The sequence below is a fragment of the Bos javanicus genome, chromosome 3 (assembly GCF_032452875.1).
Source record: "Bos javanicus breed banteng chromosome 3, ARS-OSU_banteng_1.0, whole genome shotgun sequence".
NCBI lineage: Eukaryota > Metazoa > Chordata > Mammalia > Artiodactyla > Bovidae > Bos > Bos javanicus.
In genome coordinates this window covers 49,796,673-49,824,281 of record NC_083870.1, presented here as the reverse complement: position 1 = coordinate 49,824,281, position 27,609 = coordinate 49,796,673, and the positions used below count along the sequence as shown (strand labels likewise).

The window sequence follows — 27,609 nt, the reverse complement described above, 5'->3', positions numbered from 1 at the left end:
CATGACTTAAGAGCAGGCACCAGAAACAGAGAGGAAACAATCTTTGTACAGGAAAATGCTGTGCTATGTCACACTTGGTAGAAAGAGGTAACCAGTGGCAGATGCCCACGTCAGCAAAGGTGAATTGCTTCAGAGCTCTGCCCAGGACCAAGGAGAGGGAAATGGAACAAGAAGGGAGAATCCAGGGAGAGGATTTTATCAGACTGGGTGGATGCCAGTTTTTCTATCAGAAGTGGCCTGTGTTGTGGCAGTTAAGTCCTCCTGCACGTCCATCCTCCCATTCTCCGTCCTCCACAGTAAAGACCACTTAAGTTGTGAGTGCTTTTTGTGGCTCTGAGATTTGGTAGAAATTGTGGAAGGGGATAAGAAACCCCCAGAACCCACAACATTTATGGTCCCCACAGTTTCAAAATTCCTCAGGGCACTAAATGAGGGCTCAGAACCGTTTTATCTCCATCTCAAAGAGGCCAGGTGTCCTAGCTGGCATCTGGATTGTACTGTCTCTAAGAACTCTGTGAGCTGTCACTCCTGCAGGCAGAGTGGATCATAGGCCTGGTAGAGAGAAGAGGAGAAGATGAGGGTGGTGATGTGGAAGGAACAGGAGACCAGGAAGCGGGATGCGAAGCTTGGGGGTGGCAGAGCTCCCAGCCTGACCTTCTTAAGACTCCCGATTCACCTAGCATCTTCCCACCTGGACCCAATTCCACTTACCTTTCCTGTGTCATATAACCAAGAACTCAAAAGGCCTGTTATTTGGGGGTCAGATAAATAGGATGCAGGAGTGTTAGTCTACTTTGTTGTTTCATGAGTTTATCCTTAGATTTTTGAGATAGAGCATAAGGGTTTAGTGAGGGGACAAACTACACACTTGGGGGCACCATACCAGCAAACAGATGTCCTGAATCCAAATCCTCTGTGACCTTCAGGAAAATCTGTCCAGAAAGAAAAAGAGAATTTGATTCAGGCGTTCCCAGTCTATAAAAAAATCTAACCCAGGCTCAGTTCTGTTGGGTATTGCTTCATAATGGGAAGGGAATACATTATGACTCTTTATCTAAGAACATATTCTTCTGTAAATACAGAAGTGTGTGCACATGGTGACCACAGCTATGTAAAATATGTGTGAGTATGGATGAAGGCAGGAGGAAGTAAGCCAAAAGTGAAGACAGCTGCTACGCTTGGGCAAGGAATTATGGCTTTTTGCTTTCACAAAATTTCCCTTCTAGACTTTTGTGTTAGACTTTGGCAAGGAACTACCTCTCTGGTGCCTGACAGAAACCAGCGGGAGTCTCTGCCTCACCTCTTCCAGGGGAGTGTCAGAAATTCCAAAACTGCTGAGTCCCAGGTCAGCCAGCGTCTCCTCCAGCTCTCTGAAAAGGCTAGCATATGCTCTCTGCTTGAAATTCTTATTTGGAAGAAGGAAGATAAGTTCTTGACCAATGCATTCTACCAGCTTCGCCTCTGGAACATGGTGGTGAACCATATCCGTCAGTTCATTCACATCCCCTAAGACAAGAAAAAGGCTGACATCAACTGTTTTCCAGAAGCTGGAAGACAGGGAGCTTACCCAGGTCCTCTACTTTCTTCTGTTTTGCGTTTGAGGAAGGCCCATCTCCTTTATCAGTAGTGACTCTTGTGGAGGAATATTGCTCCATCATGTCTGTTTTTAACTTAGTAGACCCTGTGACAGGCACTGAAAGGGAGATGGAGATGGAAGCCAACTCCCCCCAAATTAGCTGTGTAACCTTGGGGAGCTCACATAACATTCCTGTGCCAGTTTTCTCCTTTGTTTGATCAAATGTTCTGTTCTTTACTAGCTATATGGAACATCAGGCAGGTCATACCATAGTTTCTTCATTTGCGTAAGAGAAAAATAGTGGCACCCATATTATTATTATGTGTGAGGCTTGGATGAGTTAATCTACAGAAACCACTGAGAATGTTGTGTCTGGCCCACAGATGAGTGATAGCTGCTCTTCTTATCATGATCATCATCTGAAGTAAGAAAGCTCTTGTCATCAATGTTGCTCATTCTTAATCACCACAAACCTGAGTCAAAATTGCTTTCATTTTTCTGGTCTGGCCAAAGGTGTGTGTGTGTGTGTGCACCAAGTTGCTTCAGTCATGTCCAACTCTTTGCGACCCTATGGGCTGTAGCCCACCAGGCTCCGCTGTCCATGAGATTCTCCAGGCAAGCATACAAGAGTGGGTTGCCATGCCCTCTTCCAGGGGATCCTCCCACTTCAGGGACTGAACTCACTTCTCTTATGTCTCCTGCATTGACAGGCAGATTCTTTACCACTAATGCCACCTGGGAAGCCCCAAGGTATACGGGACTTGACCAAGAAGTAGACCCGGACCTGGTGACCAAGCTAGATGAGAACCCCACTTCCTACATCACACACCCAGGCCTGGCCCAACTTTTTGGAGGACTGCGCCACTTCCCTTGGAATTGCATCTGCTTCCTCAAATAAACAAAAAATCCCAGCTCACAGGAAATGCAGAAGGAGATTGAGAAGCTGTGGAGAAGGACCAAGGGATGGAGTGCAGGAAGCACAGCATGGGGTAAAGGGAAGTATCCAGTATCAGGTATTTACCTGATATACTCATGCAATCAGAATTGAATTTTATGCATGAGCATAGGTTACTTTAAAATTAAAAATCTAGGGATTTCCCCAGCAGTCCAGTAGTTAAGACTCTGCCTTCCAACGCAGGGGGCACAGGTTTGAATCCTGGTCAGGGAGTAATATCCCACATGCTGCAGGGATGGCCCCAAATTAAACAAATAAAAACACTTGTTAAAAATCTAATTAACATGCATTTAAAGAGACAGTTCCCTAGCATACTGTTCTGAGAAGCAGGTCAAAGGGGAAGGGATTCTGGGCGCCTAGAGCCTAACTCTTGGTGTGTTTTGTGAGTAACCCTCCCAGAGTCAGGATCACCCAGTGAGTTCTCTTCTTTCTTTGTTTCAGAAATGACTCAAGAGGAGGGATTTCGTGGCTTTCAACCCAAATCCTTCTGCCTAGCTGGACTGGAAGGCTTGTTTTATGTCAAACATGCAAATGAGGCTCAATTGTCTACAGTTCCAGATGACTTCATGCAGGGGCTAGAGGGCTCCTCGTGGGAGGAAGCAGCTCTGCCCTAACTTCTCTCCGGGGGTCACGTTCATTGTTCTCTGAGGAAGGAAATCGAACCTGAAGCTGCTGGATTCCCAGGAATTGTGTCTTAGATGTGTGTGTCAGCCTTTCCAGAAGTGGTCCTTCTGGGCGGCAGGGCTTTCAGCATCTGGCAAGGGGGTCTGCCAGTGTGTGTGGTTTGCGAGTCTGTACGAGTGGAAAGCCTCTCAAGGAGCTAATGGGAATTGAAATGATCTTCCTTCTCTTGTTTGGGGCACAACAACTTACTGTGCTTCCCACTATTCACAGCATCCCTCTTCTATTCAAAGAAAATAAACCTTTATTTAGAAATAAAGTAATAGTTAAAGAATTTACCCCACCCAGCAGGCTCTGTTTGCATATCGACTTTGGGGTGTGTGTTTCACTTCAGTCGCGTCTGACTCTTTGCAACCCCGTGGACTGTAGCCTGCCAGGCTCCTCTGTCCGTGGGATTCTCCAGGCAAGAATACGTGAGTGGGTTGCCATGCCCTCCTCCAGGGGATCTTCCCAATCGAAGGGTCCAACCCGTGCTTCTTACGTTTCCCGCTTTGGCAGGCAGGTTCTTCACCACTAGTGCTACCTGGGAAGCCCCCGTAATTAAACATGTTCATTTCAAAAAAATTATTTGGAAAGCAGGGAGGGGCCTACAGCAAGGCAGACTAGGAAAAAGACACAGAAATGTTCTAAGAAGATATGTGCGTGTTCACCACAGGTTCTGTCAGTGCGAGGGAGGGTGAGAGAGTAAATATGATGCACCTCCAGGCATTTTCCCTCAGCTTTAAGCATAGTGCACAAACTGCCTGTTTTCTTGTTTCAGATTTTAGTTAGAAAAATATTTGTGCTTAGGAAACTTTGTCTTTAAAAAGCAAATACTTTCCCCTTAACTTGGATCAGCACATAGGTTTAGTTTTGTTCCTACTTAGGAATATGGGGAATATGGTATTCCAATTCTGAGGACAACCCCTTCCCGTCCCTTCTCCTCCACCCAGGCCGCCCCTCCACCGCCCGCAACCAGGGAAGGATGAGAGGCAGGCATTAGCGGAGAATAGAAACAGCTGTTGACAAGCACTCTGGGGCCAGGAAGTCATGGCCCCATGAGTGCTTCCACAGTGAGAGTCTCTGTTTTGCATCTTTCTGGAGGTGGAGGTGCCCCTTACAAGGTTTAACACACTGTATCTAATCCAAGGGAGAATCACTCAAAATTAGGAAACTGAGAGAAAATCTGGGAGTGTAACAGGGCTATGTGTTAACCCACAGATTTGGCATCTACACCATGCAACCTGACTCTCTGGAGAAGTTCACTGTGAGGGCTGTGCATCGCCGAGGCTCATAGGCTCCAGCTGGCACCATTCGAAGACCTCCTCTCCAGATACTGAGGAAAGTGGCTTGGATCCAGGCAGGGGGACCCCAGAAACACAGGCTTAGTATGGGCAAGGGCGAGGAGTAAACAAAGACTGGGTTCCTCATTAAAGGGAGAGGGCTTGTAAGCCCAAGACTTCAACATTCTTTGGGAATGGAGGAGGAGACAAAAACTCAAAGAAGAAGATGAGCAACTGCATGACTGTGAGCTTGAGAAGCACACAGAGTGTTCTCTTTGCTCCCATTGAAGTGCTCGACAGCTGGACACACCAACAAGACCTGGAGATGATGGCCAGACCAGGACCAAGGGACAGTCTGCTTGAGTCCTTACCGTCCAAGACTTGTTCTGGAGTTATCGCCTCGGCACAGGCCGGACACCTGACGGAGAAGCCCTTAGACGCACAGCTGCAGGTCGCCTACGAGAGACGGGCAGGAATCACTCCTACAGCGCCTCCCTGATGCCCCTGATGCCCACCGCTGTCACCACCGTGCTTTGTCTCTCACATCAAGTGTGCTCAACACATTTTTCTTCACTGTTTTAATCTATTACTTCATCTGAACATTTGAGGGTGTGGCTGTCTGATTTTGTTCTGAGAGTGTGTGAATCAGGCACGGAGAGAGCATTAAAGGATTCCTTTGGCTTGTCATCACTTATGTGACAGCTGTAGGTCAGCCCATGCGAGACTTTCTGCTTCTCCCTCTCCGGGGATCCACACTGGGCTGTGGAAATCTACCCAGAGCTGGAAAACCCAGAAGCAGCCAGACACCTGAACTACAGGGCTGAAGGCGTAAATGATGCTATAACACAATAAAACAGGCATGACAGGACAACTGGAAGGTGAGCAGTGCCTTTTTAGGAGCCCAAAGCACATTTATCATACTTGATCTCATTTATCTTCACCACATCCCTGGAAAGCAGAGTGGGAATTATCAGCTTCACTTTCTATGTGGAAAAAACCCAACAACAATGAGGAATTAAGGAATTTGCTTAAGGCGACACAGTCTGTTCACCTTGAAGCCCACACTTGAACCTGGGATTCTTGACACGCTGAGGTGGTCTCTGCTGGGTGGCACTTTTTTTGTGTCACCATTTCCAGGTTATAGTTACTAGGGAAGCTTTTTCTTAGCTTTCATTTGCCAATGGAATTTGGGTTTAACTAGCTAACATAAATGTTTGAATGAAAAAAGAAAGCTTGAATAACTACTGTCCTTTAAACAGTGTAACCTTGCAGAGTAAGTCATTCCCTCCCTTCTATGCTGCACGAAACCACGTGTGTAGTTTAGGATTCTGGCCTGTAATAATTTCAGGTCTTTTAAGCTAGTTGGTTAAAGCATTTCTGTAGGGGAGTTCAGAATGTTCTTTTATCAAAATCTACAAATGGTTCCAGAAACAAAGAGGTCAGTTCTGCTAGCTGGAGTCTGATTTGGGTAGAAGTGTCTGGAATGACGTTCCTTCTCACCCAGGACAGGCTCTTTCCCTGGACAGACACAAACCTCGCGGCCTCTTCCTTGGCTCTGAATAGTCTTCATCCTGCGCACCAAGGTTAAGTAGAAGCCTGTGCCAAAGCAGTTCTTCAGGAACAGTGGGGTTCCAGAGCAGTAGAGCCGTCCCTGGGATATGATGGCGATGCGGTCCCCGAGGATGTCGGCCTCGTCCATGTGGTGAGTGGACATGATGATGGTTCTGCCTGCAGAGGCAGGGGTCAGGAGGATTACCAGGCAAGCCTGGGCATGGATGGGAGAAAGTGTATAGCAAACTCCATATTCCATGGGTTGCAAAACTGGGAGTTAATAAATAAAAACAAGTATTCTGCAATACAGGCTAGAATATTAGAATAAAAAATAACAATAGCTACCACTTTATAGCATCCTGCATATTGTAAAGCGCTATTTTATAGAGTATTTCTTCCTTAGCATAGGGCCTGATGCAAATAAACCACCATGTATGGGACATATTTATTACTGTCAGTCAGTATCTATTGAGTTCTATAGTATATTCTCTGGATCATTAAGTGCTACACTTATCATCTCTGCAAAGAACACACACACACACACACTCACACTTACATTCTTTCATACTAGAGATGTCCTTAAAATAAAATGGTAATGAGGATTCCAAGAAGGCAAATACACCACAGGCTTAAACCACACTGTTACTTTTATGGTGGCTCTGCTTGCTGTCTTGTCTGGGTCTGTGCATCTGGTTTCAGGTGGCATGACAGAGGAGGGACCGTCCCACTGAGATATTTCCATCCACAGCACTGAATATAGGCTCCTCACCCTCACACCTGGTTTTCGTAGATAATTTGGGTCCCTTTGTCAAAGGGAATTTTACTTACAGCTGCTCCCATTGTTCCAGGCAGAAGGGTTTTGGGTTGAGAGAACTTTCTAGTGCATTTTGGGAAGTAGGCTGCTTCCTCAGTAATTCCCTGCTTATATTTGGGTAAAAAAAATCTCAGGAGGCTTCACCTGGAACTTAGACTCCCCAAGCCAGTGATAATGCCACATCTGAGTGTAGTTGTGGCTGTTACTACACTGAGTTGCAAGATACCAGGTGTAAGAGAGTAGATCACACACATTCAACCTCAGCGAGAGCACAGGTGATGTGCAGTGGCCATTACCTGAGCGATACTTCAGGAGCAGGTCCCAGATTGAGCGACGTGAGTAGGGGTCCACCCCAGAGGTGGGCTCATCCAGAACCACCACCTTGGCATCTCCCACGAAGGCAATGGCCACAGACAGCTTCCTCTGCACGCCACCTAGAGGGACAAGGCGGCAGGGTCACGGGAGCTGTGAACCATGTGAAGGAATGGCCCAGGGCTGACCACATAAGGAAGATACCTTACATCCAGCAGCAGCTTCAAGCTGCCTTCTTAGATGTCCACAGTGTTCAGAACCCTAGTGGTTCAGGCCTTATAATACACAACAGAAACTCCCTGCCTCCCAGGATCAGACCATGTGAAGATTGTTCTCACATTTTTAGTTCAAACACATAAACCTCAGAGCACATTAGAGCCCAGGCTGCTGCAGGATAGTGTTCTATGTAGAAAATAATCCAGAGTTGGGTTTCTCTTAGATGCTCAGAATAACTTTATAGATTATTCCAACCCTTAGGAGCTCTCCTGTTACAAGTCTAAGAATACACACACACACACGCACACATGTATATATACAAGGCCCTGTGCACTGGGAAACCGTGGATTGGCCATCCGAAGCCCATTTTCCAATACCAAGCACCTGACAGATCCTGAGCCTCTTCGTTCCTCTTGTGGTGGAGGCCTGTGTCCTCCAGCATTGCTTCCATCTCCAGCTGGGCCTCGTCCCAGGACCTCCCTTTCAGCTGTGCGTAGAACAGGATGTGTTCAGCCACGGTGAGGCTATGGGGATGGGGCAGCGAGAAACACAATGCGCTCAGCATTTCCACTTGTAACAATTTACCTTATAGAGATAATTAAAGATGAGCACAGAGGTTTAGCAATCATGATGTCATCATGGTGTTGTTCATAACAGAAAAATGAGACAAAATACTGATCCTACCAAAATATCTGGCAGCTTAAATAGCACATTATACAATGGAATAGTACATATACATTAAAAATAATTTTAAAGAAGAATACATAACAGCATGAAAAAATGTTCATGATATCTTAGGTTTAAAAAAGCATTAAAATAGCAGGTTACTAAATGGTAAGCAGAGTTTTCTCTTTTATAATTTCAGATATATGTATAGCTATACATGCATAAGAGAAAGCTTTGAAAAATTATATATCAAAGTGTTAACAGTGGTTTCCTATGGATGGTGAAATTACAGGTGATTTTTAGTTTCAATCTATATTGCCTTCCTTCCTGTGATCCCTCCTTCCTTTATTCAATGACTGTATATAATTTTTTATATAAGAAAAGTTTGGGGAAAAAAGCAACTGAAAAACTTCCTCAAAAGTCAGTTTTTAACGCCTGGCTGAAGAGTAAAACAGGAGCCATGGTCCCCTCTGTGTGTCCCTTCGTGGTCCCTGAGAGTGACCAGACTTCTGGGCAAGTTCTGAGGAAGGGGCCCCAGGACCAGCCACCCTGGCAGAGAGAAGGTAGTGCCAGTCTCCTGAGCATGAGAGAAACAGTCTCATGTTCTGAGGGACCTTCTCAGTGCCAACAGGACAAAGGACCCCAAATGTGGGGGAAGTCACTGAAGAGTATGGCCTCTGGCCCCAGAGCCAGCATCCCTCAGCTGCACTCTAGGGAACATGTTAGGGGAGGGCAAGGTGAGGTTAGGGCACCGGGAGGGTCTCGGTTCCTGTTCTACTTACTGGTGGAACAGGATGTTGTGCTGTGGACACATGCCAAGGCTCTGCCGGATAGCATCCAGGTTGGTTTCAATGTCCTTTCCCCCAACAAGCACAGTCCCGGATGTCGGTGGCAACAGACCGGTCACGATGGACCTGCCAAAAGCAGAAATTAGTGGCAGAGAGCCTGGCCTTTGGAACACCTTAGGATAGCAGCCTCCACCCCAGGGTCAATGAGGACTCTCAGTAATTCTACCCATGCCTCTCAGTTAAACGCAAACCATCACTAGTGGCAGGAACCAACAGTTTCCCAGACAGGGCTTAGCACTAGTGTGTCCTCAGGGACCCCAGGAGGGTGAGTGCATCTGCCGTCCTTCTGTGCTTCTCTTACGCCCTTGTGCTCACAGGCAGGTGCCGATGGGCCTCTGGGGTTTCCAGCTGCAGAATGCTCGCTTATAGCCAGAGATCCCTCCCCCACTCAGCCATCACAGCTCCTGGCGCTGTGGGGGTTCAGTTAAAGGCATTCAGCACAGGGGTCTGTGTTTTGCCTGATGTCGCCATCACAAAGTGCAAGGTCTTGGTGAGAAGCCCAAGCATTCAACACGTATTTGTTAATTAGTTGATTGAACCCAGGCCTGGGAATTCTCACAACAATTTTGGATCCAAAGTAAGAAAAAGCCCACCACCACTGTTAACTTATTTTTGTAAAATGGGAAATGATGACTCTCACTTCATGGGGTATTTTGTGAGGATTAAATACAATTATTACCTCTAAAGCGCTTAGAACAGTGCTAGCATAAAGGAAGAGTAAAAAATGTTATACTACTTTTATTAAGCATTGTGTTCCAGCCCCCAGGTGATGTGGCGTTTCTCATGCATGAAGTAATATACCTCTGACCATATTAGTTAACAAGGAGAGAAATGAGATGGGTCAGTGCTGCTCCTCCCAGCTTTGTTCCTGAGTCAGATACAATCTCAGACTCTCTAAACTTGTCTGTTGGATCAACCACTAGAGGGAAACAGAACCAAGTGAAATGGCACCAGCCCCACATTCCATTGGCACTGAACCCGCCCTCAGAGAACATTCCAACGCAGGGTGTACACGGCTGTTCCTTCCTGGGGCTCTGCAAAAAGCCAACGGACTTGATGAGTGCATTCACATGGGTTCCCTGCCCCTTGAAAGGGCCGCCCCTGCTGTTTCTTGGGGAACCTTAGATGGCCATGTTCTCTTTACTGCAGATGGCACCTGGGTCCCTTAGAAAAGCCAGGAGAGTGTCCTGAGCTGAGGCTTCCATGAAGAGCTTTCATCTTTCCTGAACTTGGTTTTCAGTTGCTCAGCTTTTTATTATTTTGGATCCAAAATTGTTGTGGTGATAATTCCCAGACCTGGGTTCAATCAGTTAATTAAAAAACACATGTTAATGCTTGGGCTTCCCACCAAGACCTTGCCCTTTGTGATGGTGACATCAGACAAAACTTGGACCCATGTACTGAATACCTTTAACTGAGCCCCTAGAGCGATGGGCTTCCTTGTGGCTCAGACAGTAAAGAATCTTCCTGTCATGTGGGAGACCAGGGTTTGATCCCCTTGGTCAGGAAGATCCCCTGGAGGCTGGAATGACTACCTACTCCAGTATTCTTACCTGGAGAATCCCATGGGCAGATGGGCCTGGTGGGCTATAGTCCATGGGGTTGCAAAGAGTCGGACATGACCAAGCAACTAACATTTTAATACAGCACCAGGAGCTGTGATGGCTGAGTTGCAGAGGGATCTCTGGCTGTAAGTGAGCATTCTTTATGTATCCTTTTCTCCAGAGCTACCACCAACCCTCACAGGTAGGAAAAGGAATGCTCTTTGAAAGTAAGTAGTGCTCTACAGGCTTCTCAGGTAGCGCTAGTGGTTAAGAACCCGCCTGCCAACGCAGGAGACTTAACAGGTGTGGGTTTGATTCCTGGGTTAGAAGATCCCCTGGAGAAGAGCATGGCAACCCATTCCAGTATTCTTGCCTGGAGAATCCCATGGACAAAGAGCCTAGGAGGCTACAATCCATAGGGTCACACAGACTTGGACACGACTGAAATGACTAAGGCATTCAGAGGGTAGCCATCTATCAGAAGACCCTAGAAACCAAATGTAAGGAATCCTTTCCATCATTGCCTTGGTTTGCATGTGGATGGGCACACCATCCCTGTGTGGAGAAGTTGATGCTGTAACTCAGCCTCTAATGGGATTGGGGAATATTTTTCTCAGAAGAGTCACTGAGAACCCAAGAGGGATGTTTCTTAATGAGTGATAGAGAAAAATCTGGTGGCATAAGATGGCAGAGTAGAAGGACGTGCACTCATCTTCTCCTGTGAGAACTCCAAAACTACAACTTGCTGCTGAACAACTGTTGACTGGAGAATGTTGGATCCCACCAAAAAAAGATACCCACATCCAAGGGCAAAGGAGTAGCACCATAAGATGGTGGGAGAGGTGAAATTGCGTTTAGAATCAAACCCCTTATTGGCAGAGATGCTCAGAGGGCTCAAAAAAGCCTTGTGTACACTAGGTCCCAGAGACCCCACAGAGACTGAGCCAGAACTGTGTTTGAGTGTCTCCTGCGAAGGTACAGGTGAGCAGTGGCCTGCCGCAGGGGGCAGGGGCTCTGGGTGCAGCAGACCTGGGTATGGCATAAGCCGTCTTGGAGGAGGTCGCCGTTAACCCCGCCATAGAGCCACCAGAACTTACACAGGACTGGGGAAACAGACTCTTGGAGGGCACAAACAGAACCTTGTGTGCACCAGGACCCAGGAGAAAGGAGCAGTGACCCTACAAGAGACTGACCCAGACTTGCCCGTGAGTGTCCGGGAGTCTCCGGCGGAGGCGTGGGTCAATGGTGGCCTGTTGCAGGGTCGGGGGCACTGAGTGTGGCAGTGCTTGCAGGGATCTTTTGAAAGAGGTCCCCATTATCTTCATTACCTCAACCATAGTTTGCCCTCAGGTGAAACAACAGGGAGGGAACACAGCCCTCAACAGACAATTGGATTAAAGACTTACTGAGCATGGCCCTGCCCATCAGAACAAGACCCAGTTTCCCCCTCAGTCAGTCTCTCCCATCAGGAAACTTCCATAAGCCTCTTATCCTTATCCATCAGAGGGCAGACAGAATGAAAACCACAATCACAGAAAACTAACCAAACTGATCACATGGACCACTGCCTTGTCTAACTCAATGAAACTATGAGCCATGCCATGTAGGGCCACCCAAGATGGATGGGTCGTGGTGGAGAGTTCTGACAAAATATGGTCCACTGGAGAAGGGAATGGCAAACCACTTCAGTATTCCAGCCTTGAGAACCCCATGAACAGCATGAAAAGGCGAAAAGATAGGACACTGAAAGATGAACTCCCCAGGTCAGTTGGTGCCCAATATGCTATGGGAGATCAGTGGAGAAATAAGTCCAGAAAGAATGAAGAGATGGTGCCTAAACAAAAACAATACCCAGTTGTGGATGTGACTGGTGATGGAAGTAAAGTCCAATGCTGTAAAGAGCAATATTGCATAGAAACTTGGAATGTTAGGTCCATGAGTCAAGGCAAATTGGAAGTGATCAAACAGGAGATGGCAAGAGTGAACATCGACAGTTTAGGAATCAGTTGACTAAGATGGACTGGAATGGGTGAATTTAACTCAGGTGACCATTATATCTACTCTGGGCAAGAATCCCTTGGAAGAAACAGAGTAGCCATAATAGTCAACAAAAGAGTCCTAAATGCAGTACTTGGATGCAATCTCAAAAACGACAGAATAATCTCTGTTCGTTTCTAAGGCAAACCATTCAATATCAGAGTAATCCAAGTCTGTGCCCCAGCACCAGCAATGCTGAAGAAGCTGAAGTTGAATGGTTCTATGAAGACCTACAAGATCTTCTAAAACTAACACCCAAAAAGATGTCCTTTTTTATTAGAGACTGGAATGCAAAAGTAGAAGTCAAGAGATACCTGGAGTAACAGACAAATTTGGCCTTGGAGTACAAAACGAAGCAGGTCAAAGGCTAACAGAGTTTTGCCAAGAGAACACACTGGTCGTAGCAAACACACTCTTTCAACAACACAAGAGGAGGCTCTACACATGGACATCACCAGATGGTCAATACTGAAATCAGATTGATTATATTCTTTGCAGCCAAAGATGGAGAAGCTCTATACAGTCAGCAAAAACAAGACCAGGAGCTGACTGTGGCTCAGATCATGAACTCCTTATTGCCAAATTCAGACTGAAATTGAAGAAAGTAGAGAAAACCACTAGACCATTCAGGTATGACCTAAATCAAATCCCTTATGATTATACAGTGGAAGTGACAAATAGATTCAAGGGATTAGATCTGATAGACAGAGTGTCTGAAGAACTATGGATAGAGGTTCGTGACATTGTTCAGGAGGCAGTGATCAAGACCATCCCCAAGAAAAAGAAATGCAAAAAGGCAAAATGGTTGTCTGAGGAGGCCTAACAAATAGCTGAGAAGAGAACAGAAGCTAAAGGCAAAGGAGAAAAGGAAAGACATAGGCATTTGAATGCAGAGTTCCAAAGAATAACAAGGAGAGATAAGAAAGCCTTCCTCAGTATCAGTGCAAAGAAATAGAGGGAAACAATAGAATGGGAAAGACTAGAGATCTCCTCAAGAAAATTAGATACCAAGGGAACATATCATGCAAAGATGGGCACAATAAAGGACAGAATGGTATGGACCTAAGAGAAGCAGAAGATATTAAGAAGTAGTGGCAAGAATATACAGAAGAACTATACAAAAAAGATCTTCATGACCCAGATAATCACAATGGTGTGATCACTGGAATGCAAAGTCAAGTGAGCGTTAGGAAGCATCATTACAAAGCTAGTTGAGGTGATGCAATTCCAGTTGAGCTATTTCGAATCCTAAAAGATGATGCTGTGAAAGTGCTGCACTCAATGTGCTAGCAAATATGGAAAACTCAGCAGTGGCCACAGGACTGGAAAAGGTCAGTTTTCAATTCCAATCCCAAAAAAAGGCAATGCCAAAGAATGCTCAAATTACTGCACAGTTGCACTCATCTCACACACTAGCAAAGTAATGCTCAAAATTCTCCAAGCTAGTCTTCAATAGTATGTGAACTGTGAACGTCCAGATGTTCAAGCTGGTTTTAGAAAAGGCAGAGGAACCAGAGATCAAATTGCCAACATCTGCTCGATCATCGAAAAAGCAAGAGAGTTCCAGAAAAACAACTATTTCTGCTTTATTGACTATGCCAAAGCCTTTGACTGTGTGGATCACAACAAACTGTGGAAAATTCTGAAAGAGCTGGGAATACCAGACCACCCGACCTGCATCCTGAGAAAACTGTATGCAGGTCAAGAAGTAAAAGAACTAGACTTGGAACAACAGACTGGTACCAAATCGGGAAAGGAGTATGTCCAGGCTGTATATTGTCACCTGGCTTATTTAACTTACATGCAGAGAACATCATGTGAAATGCCAGGCTGGATGAAGCACAAGCTAGAATCAAGATTCCTGGGAGAAATGTCAATAACCTCAGATATGTAAATGACACCACCCTTATGGCAGAAAGCGAAGAACTAAAGAGCCTCTTGATGAAAGTGAAAGAGGAGAGTGAAAAAGTTGGCCTAAAACTCAACATTCAGAAAAGTAAGATCGTGGCATCTGGTCCCATCACTTCATGGCAAATAGATGGGGAAACAATGGAAACAGTGAGAGGCTTTATTTTTGGGGGCTCCAAAATCACTGCAGATGGTGACTGCAGCCATGAAATTAAAAGATGCTTGCTCCTTGGAAGAAAAGCTATGATCAACCTAGATAGCATATTAAAAAGCAGAGACATTACTCTGCCAACAAAGGTCTGTCTAGTCAAAGCTATGGTTTTTCCAGTAGTCATGTATGGATGTGAAAGTTGGACTATAAAGAAAGCTGAGCACTGAAGAATTGATGCTTTTGAACTGTGGTGTTGGAGAAGACTCTTGAGAGTCCCTTGGACTGCAAGGAGATCAAACCAGTCCATCCAAACGAAATCAGTCCTGAATATTCATTGGAAGAACTGATGCTGAAGATGAAACTCTGATACTTTGGCCACCTGATGCAAAGAACTGAGTCATTGGAAAAGACTCTGATGCTGGGAAAGATTGAAGGCAGGAGGAGAAGGGGACAACAGAGGATGAGATGGTTGGATGGCATCACCAACTCTATGGATGTGAGTTTGAGCAAGCCCCGGGAGTTGGTGATGAACAGGGAAGCCTGGTGTCCTGCAGTCCATGGGATTGCAAAGAGTCAGACACGACTGAGTGACTGAACTGAACCGAAATGACTTGGCATGCAAGCACACACAATGCTCTACAGATGGAGGGCATGTGATGGTAGTGGTCAAGACTTTATCAGCACCATCATGATAGAAATGCTGGGGATGTTGGGGATAGGGGGACCAGCTCACAGCATCAAAGACAAGAGACGATCCTGTTCTTGCGTCCATGGAACCACCACAACATGGCTTCCTTGGAAAGTCACTTCGCTCTCTGGATGTCCCCATCCCTGGCACCAAGGGGCAATGAACTTACTACTCCACCTCTCTCTCCAACTTCATGATCTAATAAAACGATAAATGTGAGCAAGCTTTGAAAACTGCAGTATACTATACCTTCCTTGCACACACATATAGAACACATTTTTCTCACTAAACTTCTGTGGGAAAGAATGTGAAGTTGCTCAATTGTGTCTGACTCTTTGCGACCCCATGGACTGTAGCCTGCCAGGCTCCTCTGTCCATGGGATTCTCTAGGCAGGAATATTGGAGTGGGCTTCCTTTTCCTTCTTCAGGAGATCTTCCCAACCCAGGGATTGAAACCGGGTCTCCCACACTGCAGGCAGCCTCTTTACCTGAGTCACCAGGGAAGCCCTGGAGTGAGAAAGAATAGACTGAAGCTAATAGAGGAAGGAGAGAGTCAGAAAATGATCAAAGACTCACAAAGTCGTGGTTTTCCCTGCTCCATTGTGACCGAGGAATGCGGTAATCTGACTTTCATAGAAGGTAATGTTAAGACGGTCCACGGCTGGCCTGCCATAGGGCTCAAATATCTTTACCAGATTCTTCACACATACTCCGGGAACCAAGCCTGGAAGCTCACGTTCAAAGAAGCAGTCTTGGAAAAAATGAACATGATATAACAATGGCTTCATGTACAAACTACCCAAGGTTCCTTGTTGAGACCATTGTCTTCTGTACCTATGGCTTTAACTATAACTTTATCACGGTGACTACAGAATAATAATGGTAATAATAGTGTCTAACATTTGTTGAGCTGTTACTCTGTGCCAAGCATTGTTTCAAGTGCTTTATATATATTACCATGCCATTTCTACAGATGAGGAAACCTAAAGAGATATCAAGAGTCCAATCAAGGTCACATGGTTTGTGAGTGGCAGAGCTGGGATTTGAATGCAGATGCGCTCATTGTCTGTATGGAGAGTTAGCCCTAAGCTCAGCCTTCAGTCCCAGGCCTTCATTTCTGACAGTCTGCAGGGGATTTCCTCAGGAATTTCTTGGAACAGCTCAGGGTCCTCATTCTTTTTCCCAAACAGTGTCTTCCTTCAGGCTATCTTATGTCCATTCTCCTAGTCACCTTGGCTCACATCTTTGAGTCAACTCTACTAACGCTGACTACTTGCTTTTAGCGCTCCAGTTTCTCCAATTAGGGTAGGACAGTCCACTCTTTCTCACCACTGTCCCTCAAACTCTGTCCCTCCACTTTTAAACTCCATACTCCCCTCCAGTATGAGGTCCACTTGGTGTCCACTTCTCCCTGCTTTAGTTCACACAAGACAGTGATGGGGCTTCCCTGGTGGCTCAGATGGTAAAGAATCTGCCTGCAGTGCAGGAGACCTGGGTTGCATCCTTGGGTTGGGAACATCCCCTGGAGAAGGGAATGGCTACCCACTCGAGTATTCTTGCCTGGAAAATTCCATGGGCAGAGGAGCTGATGGGCTATAGTCCATGGGGTCACAAAGAGTCAGACATGACTGAGTGACTAACACTTTTCATTTATATGTGTTACTTAATTTGTCACCTTAATATTGTAATTCTGAGCACTTACTCCCCTGCCAAAGAAAGGGGGGAGGGGGAAATCCCAGTGCTGCTTCTGTGCTTCCTCTGGCCTTGCTGACAGTTGAGGTGGGACTGGACCCCCACCCTCTGATTTTGGTCTTGGAATTCCACTCTGGGAGGAGGGTCTTCCCAAAGGTTCTGCTGACTGGAAACTGCAGGAATCACAGGTCTCCAACCTCAGCTTTGTGAAATGGCACCTGGGGTGCGTCAGACACATGGAGGCTGGACCTTCTCCTGCAACATCAGGTGAAGTCCAGAGGTCATGCTGCCTCTCTGCAACCAGGGTGACAATAGCGGAGCATTTCAGAATCCATAGAGGAATTCTAGAGAAATCCATATGCTTGAGGAAAGAAGAACATGGTGGGGGTGGGGTGGGGGTGGGGGAACTGGGACAGAACTGGTTCAAGAGGGAAGGTAAGGGAGGTAAAGGCCAAGAGAACACTTGCAAACTTGGTCTATGAGTTGAGGAATTATTAAGTAACTTCCATGGTCAGGAAAGGCCTTTGATGGCTTGAATGAATGGACCTCTAGATTTGTAAATCACAAATGAAATGTAGTCAGCTCCTCTAGACACGCTCCCCCTGTGCACAGGAGCATTTATTTTTGTCTTTCCTTATAGCTCATATCCGCTTGAAGTCCCAGTGACCCAAGTTATTGTTCTTGCTAAATCCTCGGAAGTCAGCACATTTGTGCAATTCACTGGGGGTTTGCCTAACAAGGGCACAAACACACCATATACTTGGGATTTGCTTTCTCCAGGAAATATGTGTTAATGTCTGGCTGGACCATTCCTTCCACACATGGGCAGCTGGACCCTAGAGAAGGTATCAGGTTTAACCCCTGTCAAGAGAGTCAGCTTCCTGGGTTCCATTTCACCCCACTCAGGAGGTGTTCTGCTCTTGCCCTTTGCAGTATTCTAAATCTTCTCTTGCCTCTGTTCTGCATTCTTTATTGAGGGTTTTTTGTTTTTTACCATTTATTCCTTCTGGGTGTTCTGGGTCCTCCATTTCCTCTGTTATTGGTTCTGTCTTTTCCAAGGCTCTTTCTTCTCTGGTTGAACAGCCTGCACAAACCAGAAGCCACTGTTACTCTCCTTGTGAAGGCTGAGAATCAGGAAAGACAGGAAACAAGAGAAGAAGAGGGGAGCAGAGTTTCCTACCATAGCTGAAAAGCACAGTTCCCTCAGAAGGCCAGGTCGACATTACTAGGACCAGCCCTGAGGAGGGCTCTGCCAGCCTCTGACCTGTGGGGCTGTGAAGTTCCCACAGGGTCTGGGGAGAGGGGTTGCTTCCCAAAGGTCTGATTTGGCAGCTGTTGGTGAGCACAGAGGGAATTTTGTACTAGAAGTTTCACTTATCCTCAGGTGGAGCCCACAGTGCCAGAAATTGTGATTTAAAAAAAAATTAAAACCAGGATTGACTTTTAAATGGGTTAATTTTTTTTTCAGCTCACTAATGGTACTTTTCACTCCAATCCAAAACACGTCAAAGTCATGGTGAATCTTCAGTAAAAGTCCATTCAAGCTGGTATGATGGGCAGGCAGACTGAGACATTGTTTACCTGAGAAATCTGTCAATACTTTCATGGGCATTCAAGTTTTGGGGATTAACACCAGAGTTGAGCCTGGCTACTGGACAGGCTTACACAAATTGTGGTGTAAACACTCACGCACATGTTCTCACACTCACACATACCCTGACACTCACAACACCCATACCCCTAGCCCTCACAGAGGCGCTTTTTGTAAACTTCACCTTTGGTTTCAAAGGACAAAATAGATAACTAATGAGAACACATTATACAGCACAGGGAACTCTACTCAGTGCTCTGTGGTAATCTAAACGGGAAGGAAATCCAAGGAAGAGGGGATACATATACACACATGTGGCTGACTTGCTTTGCTGCACTTAGAAACTAACACAACACTGTAGAGCAACTATTCTCCAACACAAAAAATAAATTCATTTCCTGAAAAAAAAGGACATCACAACACCCTGAAAGGGGAAGAGAAGCAGAAACACAAGCCAGCTAGAGAAGAAAGCAGAGGCGGGAGGAAACCGTCGTCGCCAAGCATCTAAAGGCCCTGGCTACAGGTGCACATCCGCGAGCAGGCTGGTGTCCTAATGCTGCAGTCGGCCGAGGCCTCTCCGCCCACACTGCTGTCTGTAGACCGCAGGCTGTGTGGTGGGTGATGCGTACTGGGCCCTGCTCAGGGACCGGCCCCCGCTGGCACTGCTGTTTCCTGAAGGACTTTTAAATCTATTGCCCACAATCCCTTTGATCACTTTACTAGCCATCATACTGCATTAAATGTATAATAATAAAATAGCAGGAGGAAATATTCTCCTAGTCACTGGAGTGAGTTCCTTGCCAGGAAATACATGTCCCAATTCCAGATTTTGTCCAAAATGGCCAACAGGAACTGGGTTAGACATTAGATGTCTCTTGGGCTCCATGTCTTCATCTATGAAAGGAGCAGATTAGGTGGAAAAACTCAGCTCTTTTCTAATTTTAGAGAAATTTAGGAATCTATTTCAGTCTAGCTTGTGAGACAGGTGAAAAATATTTAGCTTCTGTTGGCAAAAATACATGTGACTCATTTTTGAAGGAGCACATTTGTCTTAAAATTTTTCTTTTTAGAGGCAGCATATCTGTTGAGATTATAGAGGGAAAAACAAGCCCACAAAGTCGTGATACTCACTGAAATTAGAAACATATGGAACAGACTTCTGTGTTGAAAATTCCCATTTATGATAGGTTATAAGTTTATTATAGTAGAAGTTTAAAAGTTTACTAGATAGACAAGAAAGACAGACAAGGCAACATAATGGGAAAAAAACCCACAAAACACTGAGCTGTTGAAATGTTGTTTGTTTGAATCATTAAAAAAAAAAAAGGCAACCCCCACTGCAAACCTTTTAAAGGTCCTAGACTAATCCTCTAGAGAAAACAAACATTTATCTTAGTGCTTAAAGGCTAAATCCTGGCCCAGGCCCAATAATACAAAGTAAAGGGCAAGTAGGTAAGGAACAAGCAGATTGGAAAGCATCTCCTTTGCTTCCAGAGACTCCTAGCTCCAGGGGCGCCTCCAGCTCTCAGCTCTGGAATTTCTCTATCTCCTCATCCCTCACAGGAGTCTATAGTACACAGCTCCCCTCTCCACCCCCCACTTCTAGAACTCTCCCTTGGCTTCTGTCCTGTTCAGGAAAAAAGGTAAATTTTACTTATGATGCATTCTGGGCAAATGTCCTTTTAATCCTCTTTTCCAGTCACAAGAAAGACCAGCACTAAGGGAATCTGGGAGTCTGCCCCAGCCTCTGGATGCCAGGAAAATAAACTTATTGCTTTGGGAAAATAAATGTATTTATATTTGAAAAAGTGGAGAGGACTAAAAAACCACACGAGGAGACACAGCAGAAGATGGATTTCTCTGTGATTCTCTAGATCTGTCTGCTTTATTATTTAATTAATTATTTTAATTGGAGGTTAATTACTTTACAATATTGTGGTGGTTTTTTGCCACACATCAATCTGAATCAGCCACGGGTGCACATTGTCCCCTGGTCCTGAACCCCCCTCCCACCTCCCTCCCCATCTCATCCCTCTGGGTTGTCCCAGTGTACCAGCTTTGAATGCCCTGTTTCATACGTTGAACTTGAACTGGTCATCTATTTGACATATGGTAATATACATGTTTCAGTGCTATTCTCTCAAATAATCCACCCCCTTGCCTTCTCCCACAGAGTCCAAAAGTCTGTTCTTTATGTCTCTTTTGCTGTCTTGTACATAAGGTCGTCATTATCATCTTTCTAAATTCCATATATATGTGTTAATATACTGTATTGGTGTTTTTCTTTCTGACTTACTTCACTCTGTATAATAGGCTCCTGTTTCATCCACCTCATTAGAAATGACTCAAATGTGTTCTTTTTAATAGCTGAGTAATATATACACTGTGTATATATACCACAACTTTCTTTTCCAGATTCTATAGATCTGTTTGCTTTAAATTGAGAAGTTGCAAACCTCGTTTGCACCCTCAAGTGGTCTGGCTTTCTTTTAAGCGTGCACTTTAATCCACTGGGCACAACCAGGATGCAAGGGCTTATCAATGCTCAGCCATCACCCTGGTCCAGTCACTCACAAAATAGGGGCTCCCAGAGGCCGTGATGATGCACTAAGGAACAGAGCCCCTAGCAGACAGCTAACTAATCAGGAATCTCACACTTCATGTAAGAACCACCTCTACAATGCACACATATCCAATATAAAGACAAAGGAGTTAATTTCAAACATTTGTTTTTCTTTCTTAATTAAAAAAAATTTTAAACAACTCACCTTCACCACCTAGCCAGTAAGACTCTTGTAGAAGGAAGTACCAAGGAAGTGGGGTTCCATAGTCCCCTAAAGATAGATAGGCAAATAAAGGGAAAAAGTCTCAGTAGTTCAATCTTACCATAGTTCTATAAGATCTAGAATTTATTTACCTGAACCTCAGGTTGTAACTATATATATTTATAGTTCATAAGCATTACATAGCTATCCATATGGTTCCTCTAAGACTACTTCTTCTAATATGCTTCAATTCAAAAGGTCATGTTTCAGGGGTGAAATCAGCAACACCAAGACTGATGATCTTAACTAACATTAGTTTTCCAAGAAACCATTTAATTAAAGAATTGAAGCATGCTCTTTTCAACAGTTACCAGATAATAATAGTGATGATAACCAACATTTGTTGAATGTTCTTTCTGTGTCAAACATAACTGTGAGCCCCTTCAGTGTGCTAAATAATTTAATCCCCAAAATAACACAAAGGGATAGGTAGTATTACTATTCTTGTGGATAAAGAAACTACAGCACACTGAATTTGAAGTTTCTGCCCAATGTCACAGCTAATTTAATAGAGGTGTAAGAATTCCAACATTGATAGTCTGGTTCTAATACCACTGATCTTTTTTTAAAAAAAATTAATTATTTTTGGCTGTGCTGGTTCTTTACTGCTGCAGGGGCTTTTCTCTAGTTGCAGTGAGTGGGGTTACCCTCTAGTGTGGTGCATGGGCTTCTCATTGCGGTGGCTTCTCTTGTTGCAAAACACAGGCTCCAGAGCACACAGCCTTCAGTAGTTGCAGTGTGTGGGCTCAGTAATTTCAGTTCCCAGGCTCTAGAGCAAAGGCTCAATAGTTTTGGCACATGGGTTTAGTTGCTGTATGGTATGTGGGATCTTCCTGGACCAGGGATCAAACCCGCGTCTCCTACATTGGCAGGTGGATTCTTCATCATTGAGCCACCAGGGAAGCCCAACACCACTAATCTTAACCATACCATCCTACTGGATCCACTTGAGTTTCAAAGAATCAACTACCAAGTTTCTAGTCCAGTTCTCCTAGCTTGCTGCCTATAAATGTTGATTTTGTGAGAATATTATCTTTGCTTATTTAATAGTTACCCTGTGCCTTATGGCCAATGCTAGACTGTAATCCCTGAAGGACAGGCTTGGGTCAGTTTTTTCCACTTTTTCTTCTCTGAGTACCTGTGCTACTGAGTCTAATACATTGGTGCTGCTTAGTACATAGTGGTTGATCATATTAAAGCTTTATCTTGGCTAAAAGAAAGCTCTTGAAATATGCACAAATTATGTTTTCAATCTAATTAATTTTCACTTATTATACCTCTCTCTAATGGCCCAGTGAGATGGAAAAATGGAGGCTGAGAAAGTCAAGTATATTTCTTTGAATTCACTGTTATAAGGTTGAATTATGTCCCTTGACTCTCTCTTCCCCCAAAAGAGATATATTTAGGTGTGTGTAGAATACAAAATAATACTTGATCTTTGTCCACAGTTCCTGGTACAGAGCTCTTAAAACCTCTGGAGTTTCCTGAATGATAGAAGTGCCCTTGTTATTCATCAGTTCAGTTCAGTTGCTCAGTCATGTCCAACTCTTTCTGACCCCATGGACTGCAGCACACCAGGCTTCCCTGTCTATCACCAACTCCCAGAGCTTGCTCAAACTCATGTCCATTGAGTCAGTGATACCATACAACCATCTCATCCTCTGTCGTCCCCTTCTCCTTCTGCCTTCAGTCTTTACCAACATCATGGTCTTTTCCAATAAATGAATCAGTTCTTTGCATCAGGTGGCCAAAGTATTGGAGCTTCAGCTTAAGCATCAGCCCTTCTAATGAATATTCAGGACTGATTTCCTTTAGGATGGACTGGTTTGATCTCCTTGCAGTCCAAGGGACTCTCGAGAGTCTTTTCCAACACCACAGTTCAAAAGCATCAATTCTTCGGTGCTCAGAGATTTTTGTGTATGTAATTTGTATCCTGCAATTTTACTAAATTTTAAAATTAGTTCTAACAGTTTTTTTTTTTTGATGGAGTCTTTAGAGTTTTCTAAACTTTAGAGTTTTCTAAAAACTTCTCTGGAGAAAGAAATGGCAACCCACTCCAGTATTCTTGCCTGAAGAATCCCATGGACAGAGGAGCTTGGTGGGCTACAGTCCACGGGTTGCAAAGAGTTGGACACGACTGAGAGGCTTCACTTTCACTTAGAGTTTTCTATACATAAAATAATGTCATCTACAAATGTTACTATGTATAAATGTACCTCTTTTCTGATTTGGATGTCTTTAATTTCTTTTTCTTGTCTGATTGCTGTGGCTAGGACTTCCAATATTATGATGAATACAATTAGCAAATGGGTGTTGGGTTCTGAGATCCCTCCTGGTTATGGATCACTGTGCCAAGGGTGGGGATTATGGTGAAACTGTGTCTTAGACTCCCCTACCTGCTTTGCCTGATGTGTAGTTATCACTCAGCCAGACTTTAGGTTTTTTTTGAAAGAGGAAATGGTGGCATATGAAGCTGAAGACTCAGTTCTCTATGAGGGAAGGTGAATTCAGCATCTTCTTACCCTGACATCTTCTGAAGAATTTGAACAGAGGATTGACACCACCTGACCTAGATTCTGAAAGGATCTCCCTGAACACAGTGTGGAAAACAGACTGGTAAGAGATGATGATGGAAGGAGGAGGCTTGGACTGAGAAGGTTGTGTAGAGGTGGTGACAAGAGATCATATTCGGAATCTGTTTCTAAAGGTGAGTCAAGCATTCACTGATGGATTTTTGGTTCCTGGATTTAAGATTTAAATATGGGTTCTGAGAGTTCAAGCTGAAAGACTTCAGAAAGAATAAGATTTTGAAAAAAATTGAAGTATAGTTGATACAAAATGTTGTGTTGGTTTTGGTAGAATCACTTTGCTGTACACCATACCTATATTTACATTCCTTTTTTTATTTCTTTCCTATATTTCTTTCCCATTATAGGTTGTTATAAGATATTGAATATAGTTCCCTGTGCTGTACAGCAGGTCTCTGTTGTTTATCTACATTATATATAGTATTGTGTACATGTTAATCACAGACTCCTGATTTATCCCCCCACCCTGCTATCACCTTTAGTAACCATAAGTTCATTTTCTTTTTTTCTTCTTTTTAAAAATATTTATTTATTTTTATTTATTTATTTTGCTGCTCTAGGTCTTAGTTGTGGCATGCAGGATATTCAGTCTTCACTGTAACATGTGGGATGCAGGATCCAGTTTTTTAGTTGTGGAGTGTGGGATCTGGTTCCTGGACCAGGGATTGAACCCAGGCCCCCTGCACTGGGAGTGCAAATTCTTAGTTCCTGGACCATCAGGAAAGTCCCTATAAGTTTCTATGTCTGTGAGTCTATTTCTCTTGTAAATAACAAAACATTTGCACCATGTTTTTACATTCCACATACAAGTGATATCATGTGATATTTGTCTTTCTGTATCTGACTTACTTCACTCAGTTTGACAATATCTAGGTCCACCCACATCACTGCAAATGGCATTATTTCATTCTTTTTATGGCTGAGTAGTATTCCATTGTATATATATTCTTTATCCATTCCTCTGTCAATGGACATATAGTTTGCTTCTATTCCTTGGCTATTATAAATACTTCTGCTTTGACTATTCGGGTGCATGTATCTTTTCAAATTACAGTTTTCTCTGGCTATATGCCCAGGAATGGGATTGATGAATTATATGGCAGCTCTATTTTTAGTTTTTTAAGGAACCTCCAGACTACCTTCCATAGTGGCTGTATCAATTTACATTTCCACCCATAGTATAGGAGGGTTCCCTTTTCTCCACACCCTCTCCAGCATTTGTTATTTGTAGACTTATTAATAATGGCCATTCTGACTTAATTCAGTTCAGTCACTCAGTCGTGTCCGACTCTTTGCAACCCCATGAATCGCAGCACGCCAGGTCTCCCTGTCCATCACCAACTCCCAGAGTTCACCCAAACCCATGTCCATCGAGTCAGTGATGCCATCCAGCCATCTCATCCTCTGTCGTCCCCTTCTCCTCCTGCCCCCAATCCCTCCCAGCATCAGAGTCTTTTCCAATGAGTCAACTGTTCGCATCAGGTGGCCAAAGTATTGGAGTTTCAGCTTTAGCATCAGTCCTTCCAAAGAACACCCAGGACTGATCTCCTTTAGAATGGACTGGTTGGGTCTTCTTGCAGTCCAAGGGACTCTCAAGAGTCTTCTCCAACGCCACAGTTCAAAAGCATCAATTCTTTGGCGCTCAGCTTTCTTCACAGTCCAACTTTCACATCCATACATGACCACTGGAAAAACCGTAGCCTTGACTAGACAGACCTTTGTTGGCAAAGTAATGTCTCTGCTTTTGAATTCTGACTAGTACCTCACTATATTTTTGATTTGCATTTCTTTAATAATTAGCAGTGTTGAGCATCTTTTCATGAGCTCATTGATCATCTGTATGTCTTCTTTGAATAAATATCTATTCTTCTTTGAATAAATGTCTTCTGCCCATTTTTAGATTTGTTTGTTTGTTTTTGCTGTTTAGTTGTGTAAGCTGTTCGTATGTTTTGGAAATCAATCCCTTGTCTAATGCATCATTTGCAATCATTTTCTTCCAGTCCATAGACTGTCTTTTTGCTTTATGCCTTTTTTGCTATGCAAAATCCAAGAAGTTTGATTATGTTCCATTTGTTTATTCTTGCTTTTATTTCTTTTGCCTTGGGAGACTGACCTGGGAAAACATTCCTATAATTTATGTTCAAGAGTGTTTTGCCTATATCCCTTTCTAGGATTTTATGGTATCACGTCTTATATTTTAAGTCTTTAAACCATTTTGAGTTTATTTTTGTGTACAGTGTGAGGGTGTGTTCTAATTTCATTGATTTACATGTAGCTGTCCAGCTTTCCCAACACCACTTGCTAGTCAATCTGTTCAGTCGCTCAGTCGTGTCCGACTCTTTGTGACCCCATGAATCACAGCATGCCAGGCCTCCCTGTCCATCACCAACTCCCAGAGTTCACTCAAACTCACGTCCATCGAGTCAGTGATGCCATCCAGCCACCTCATCCTCTGTTGTCCCCTTCTCTTCCTGCCCTCAATCCCTCCCAGCATCAGAGTCTTTTCCAATGAGTCAACTTTGCATGAAGTGGCCAAAGTACTGGAGATTCTGCTTTAGCATCATTCCTTCCAAAGAAATTCCAGGGCTGATCTCCTTCAGAATGGACTTGCTAAAGAGACTGTATTTTCTCTATTGTATATCCTTACCTCCTTTATCAAAGATTAATTGGGTGTAGTTGTGTGGATTTACTTATGGGCTCTCTATTCTGTTTCATTGATCCATTTGTCTGTTTTTGCTCCAATACCATGCTGTTTTGATTCCTATAGTTTTGTAGTATTGTCTGAAGTCTGGGAGGTTATGCTTCCAGCTTTGTTCTTTTCCCTCAGGATTACTTTGGCAATTTTGGGTCTTTCATGGTTCCATATAAATTTTAGGATTATTTGTCCTAGTTCTGTGAAAAATATCTTGAGTAATTTGATAGTGAGTAAGTGAAAGTCACTCAGTCATGTGTGACTATTTGCGACCCCATGGACTATTCAGTCCATGGAATTCTCCAGGCCAGAATACTGGAGTAATTCAATAGGGATCACATTAAATCTGTAGATTGTTTTGGGAAGTATGGCTATTTGAACAATATTAATTCTTCCAATCCAAAAGCATGGGATATTTGATTAAGATTTAAACTAGAGTGAAAAGGCAGAGGAACTAAAGAACATAATTACCTTTACCCTATGGAGGAGGACCCTTACCTGGGAACACCTGGTCAAGATACCAGGCAAGCAAGCCATACAGAGCAGCATCAAGGAGCATCATCTTCATGGACATCAGAAAACTGAATTCATCCCCTTCCATGGGACTGTTCCCAATATTGCTCCACTGCAGCCCCACACCTTGCTCTTCAAAACGAGCCAGGTACTCAGTGCCAAACCCAAATGCCACAGGAGACAGCAGGCTCTGCAGTGGGGCAAAGAAGGCATAAAAGATGAGCAGAGGATCTTTAACCCAACCCAACAGAACCCACAAGGTATGGAGGAAGGCCGATGGAGGGTCTACAATGTATTCCGGTCTAAGACCACCCCAGGGAGGGGTTAAGGCAGTCTTCCCACAGGAAGAGAGTTCTGGGAATACTTCTCAGGCCTCAGGGACCCCTGCCCAATACCTACTTGGCACCTTTCACCTGTCCAGTGGATCACAGAAGTACACTAGGGGAGACAGCACAGCACAGCACAGCACAGCAAGGGACCAAAGGTCCTCAAGCTTGTC

General features: G+C 44.3%; 1 protein-coding gene across 1 annotated transcript in view; it reads right to left on the bottom strand.

Moving 5' to 3' along the window:
- Positions 1-27,609, bottom strand: part of ABCA4 (ATP binding cassette subfamily A member 4) — a 144,453-nt gene that overhangs the window by 42,694 nt on the left and 74,150 nt on the right. Inside the window, exons 16-26 of the mRNA XM_061411147.1 lie at positions 27,096-27,300; positions 21,261-21,326; positions 17,896-17,985; positions 15,786-15,960; positions 8,816-8,947; positions 7,752-7,891; positions 7,136-7,273; positions 6,009-6,202; positions 4,846-4,930; positions 1,301-1,506; positions 884-932 (exon numbers count right to left, since the gene is read on the bottom strand). Coding sequence (XP_061267131.1) covers positions 884-932; positions 1,301-1,506; positions 4,846-4,930; positions 6,009-6,202; positions 7,136-7,273; positions 7,752-7,891; positions 8,816-8,947; positions 15,786-15,960; positions 17,896-17,985; positions 21,261-21,326; positions 27,096-27,300 — 1,480 coding nt within the window. The remainder of the gene's footprint in view (positions 1-883; positions 933-1,300; positions 1,507-4,845; positions 4,931-6,008; positions 6,203-7,135; positions 7,274-7,751; positions 7,892-8,815; positions 8,948-15,785; positions 15,961-17,895; positions 17,986-21,260; positions 21,327-27,095; positions 27,301-27,609) is intronic.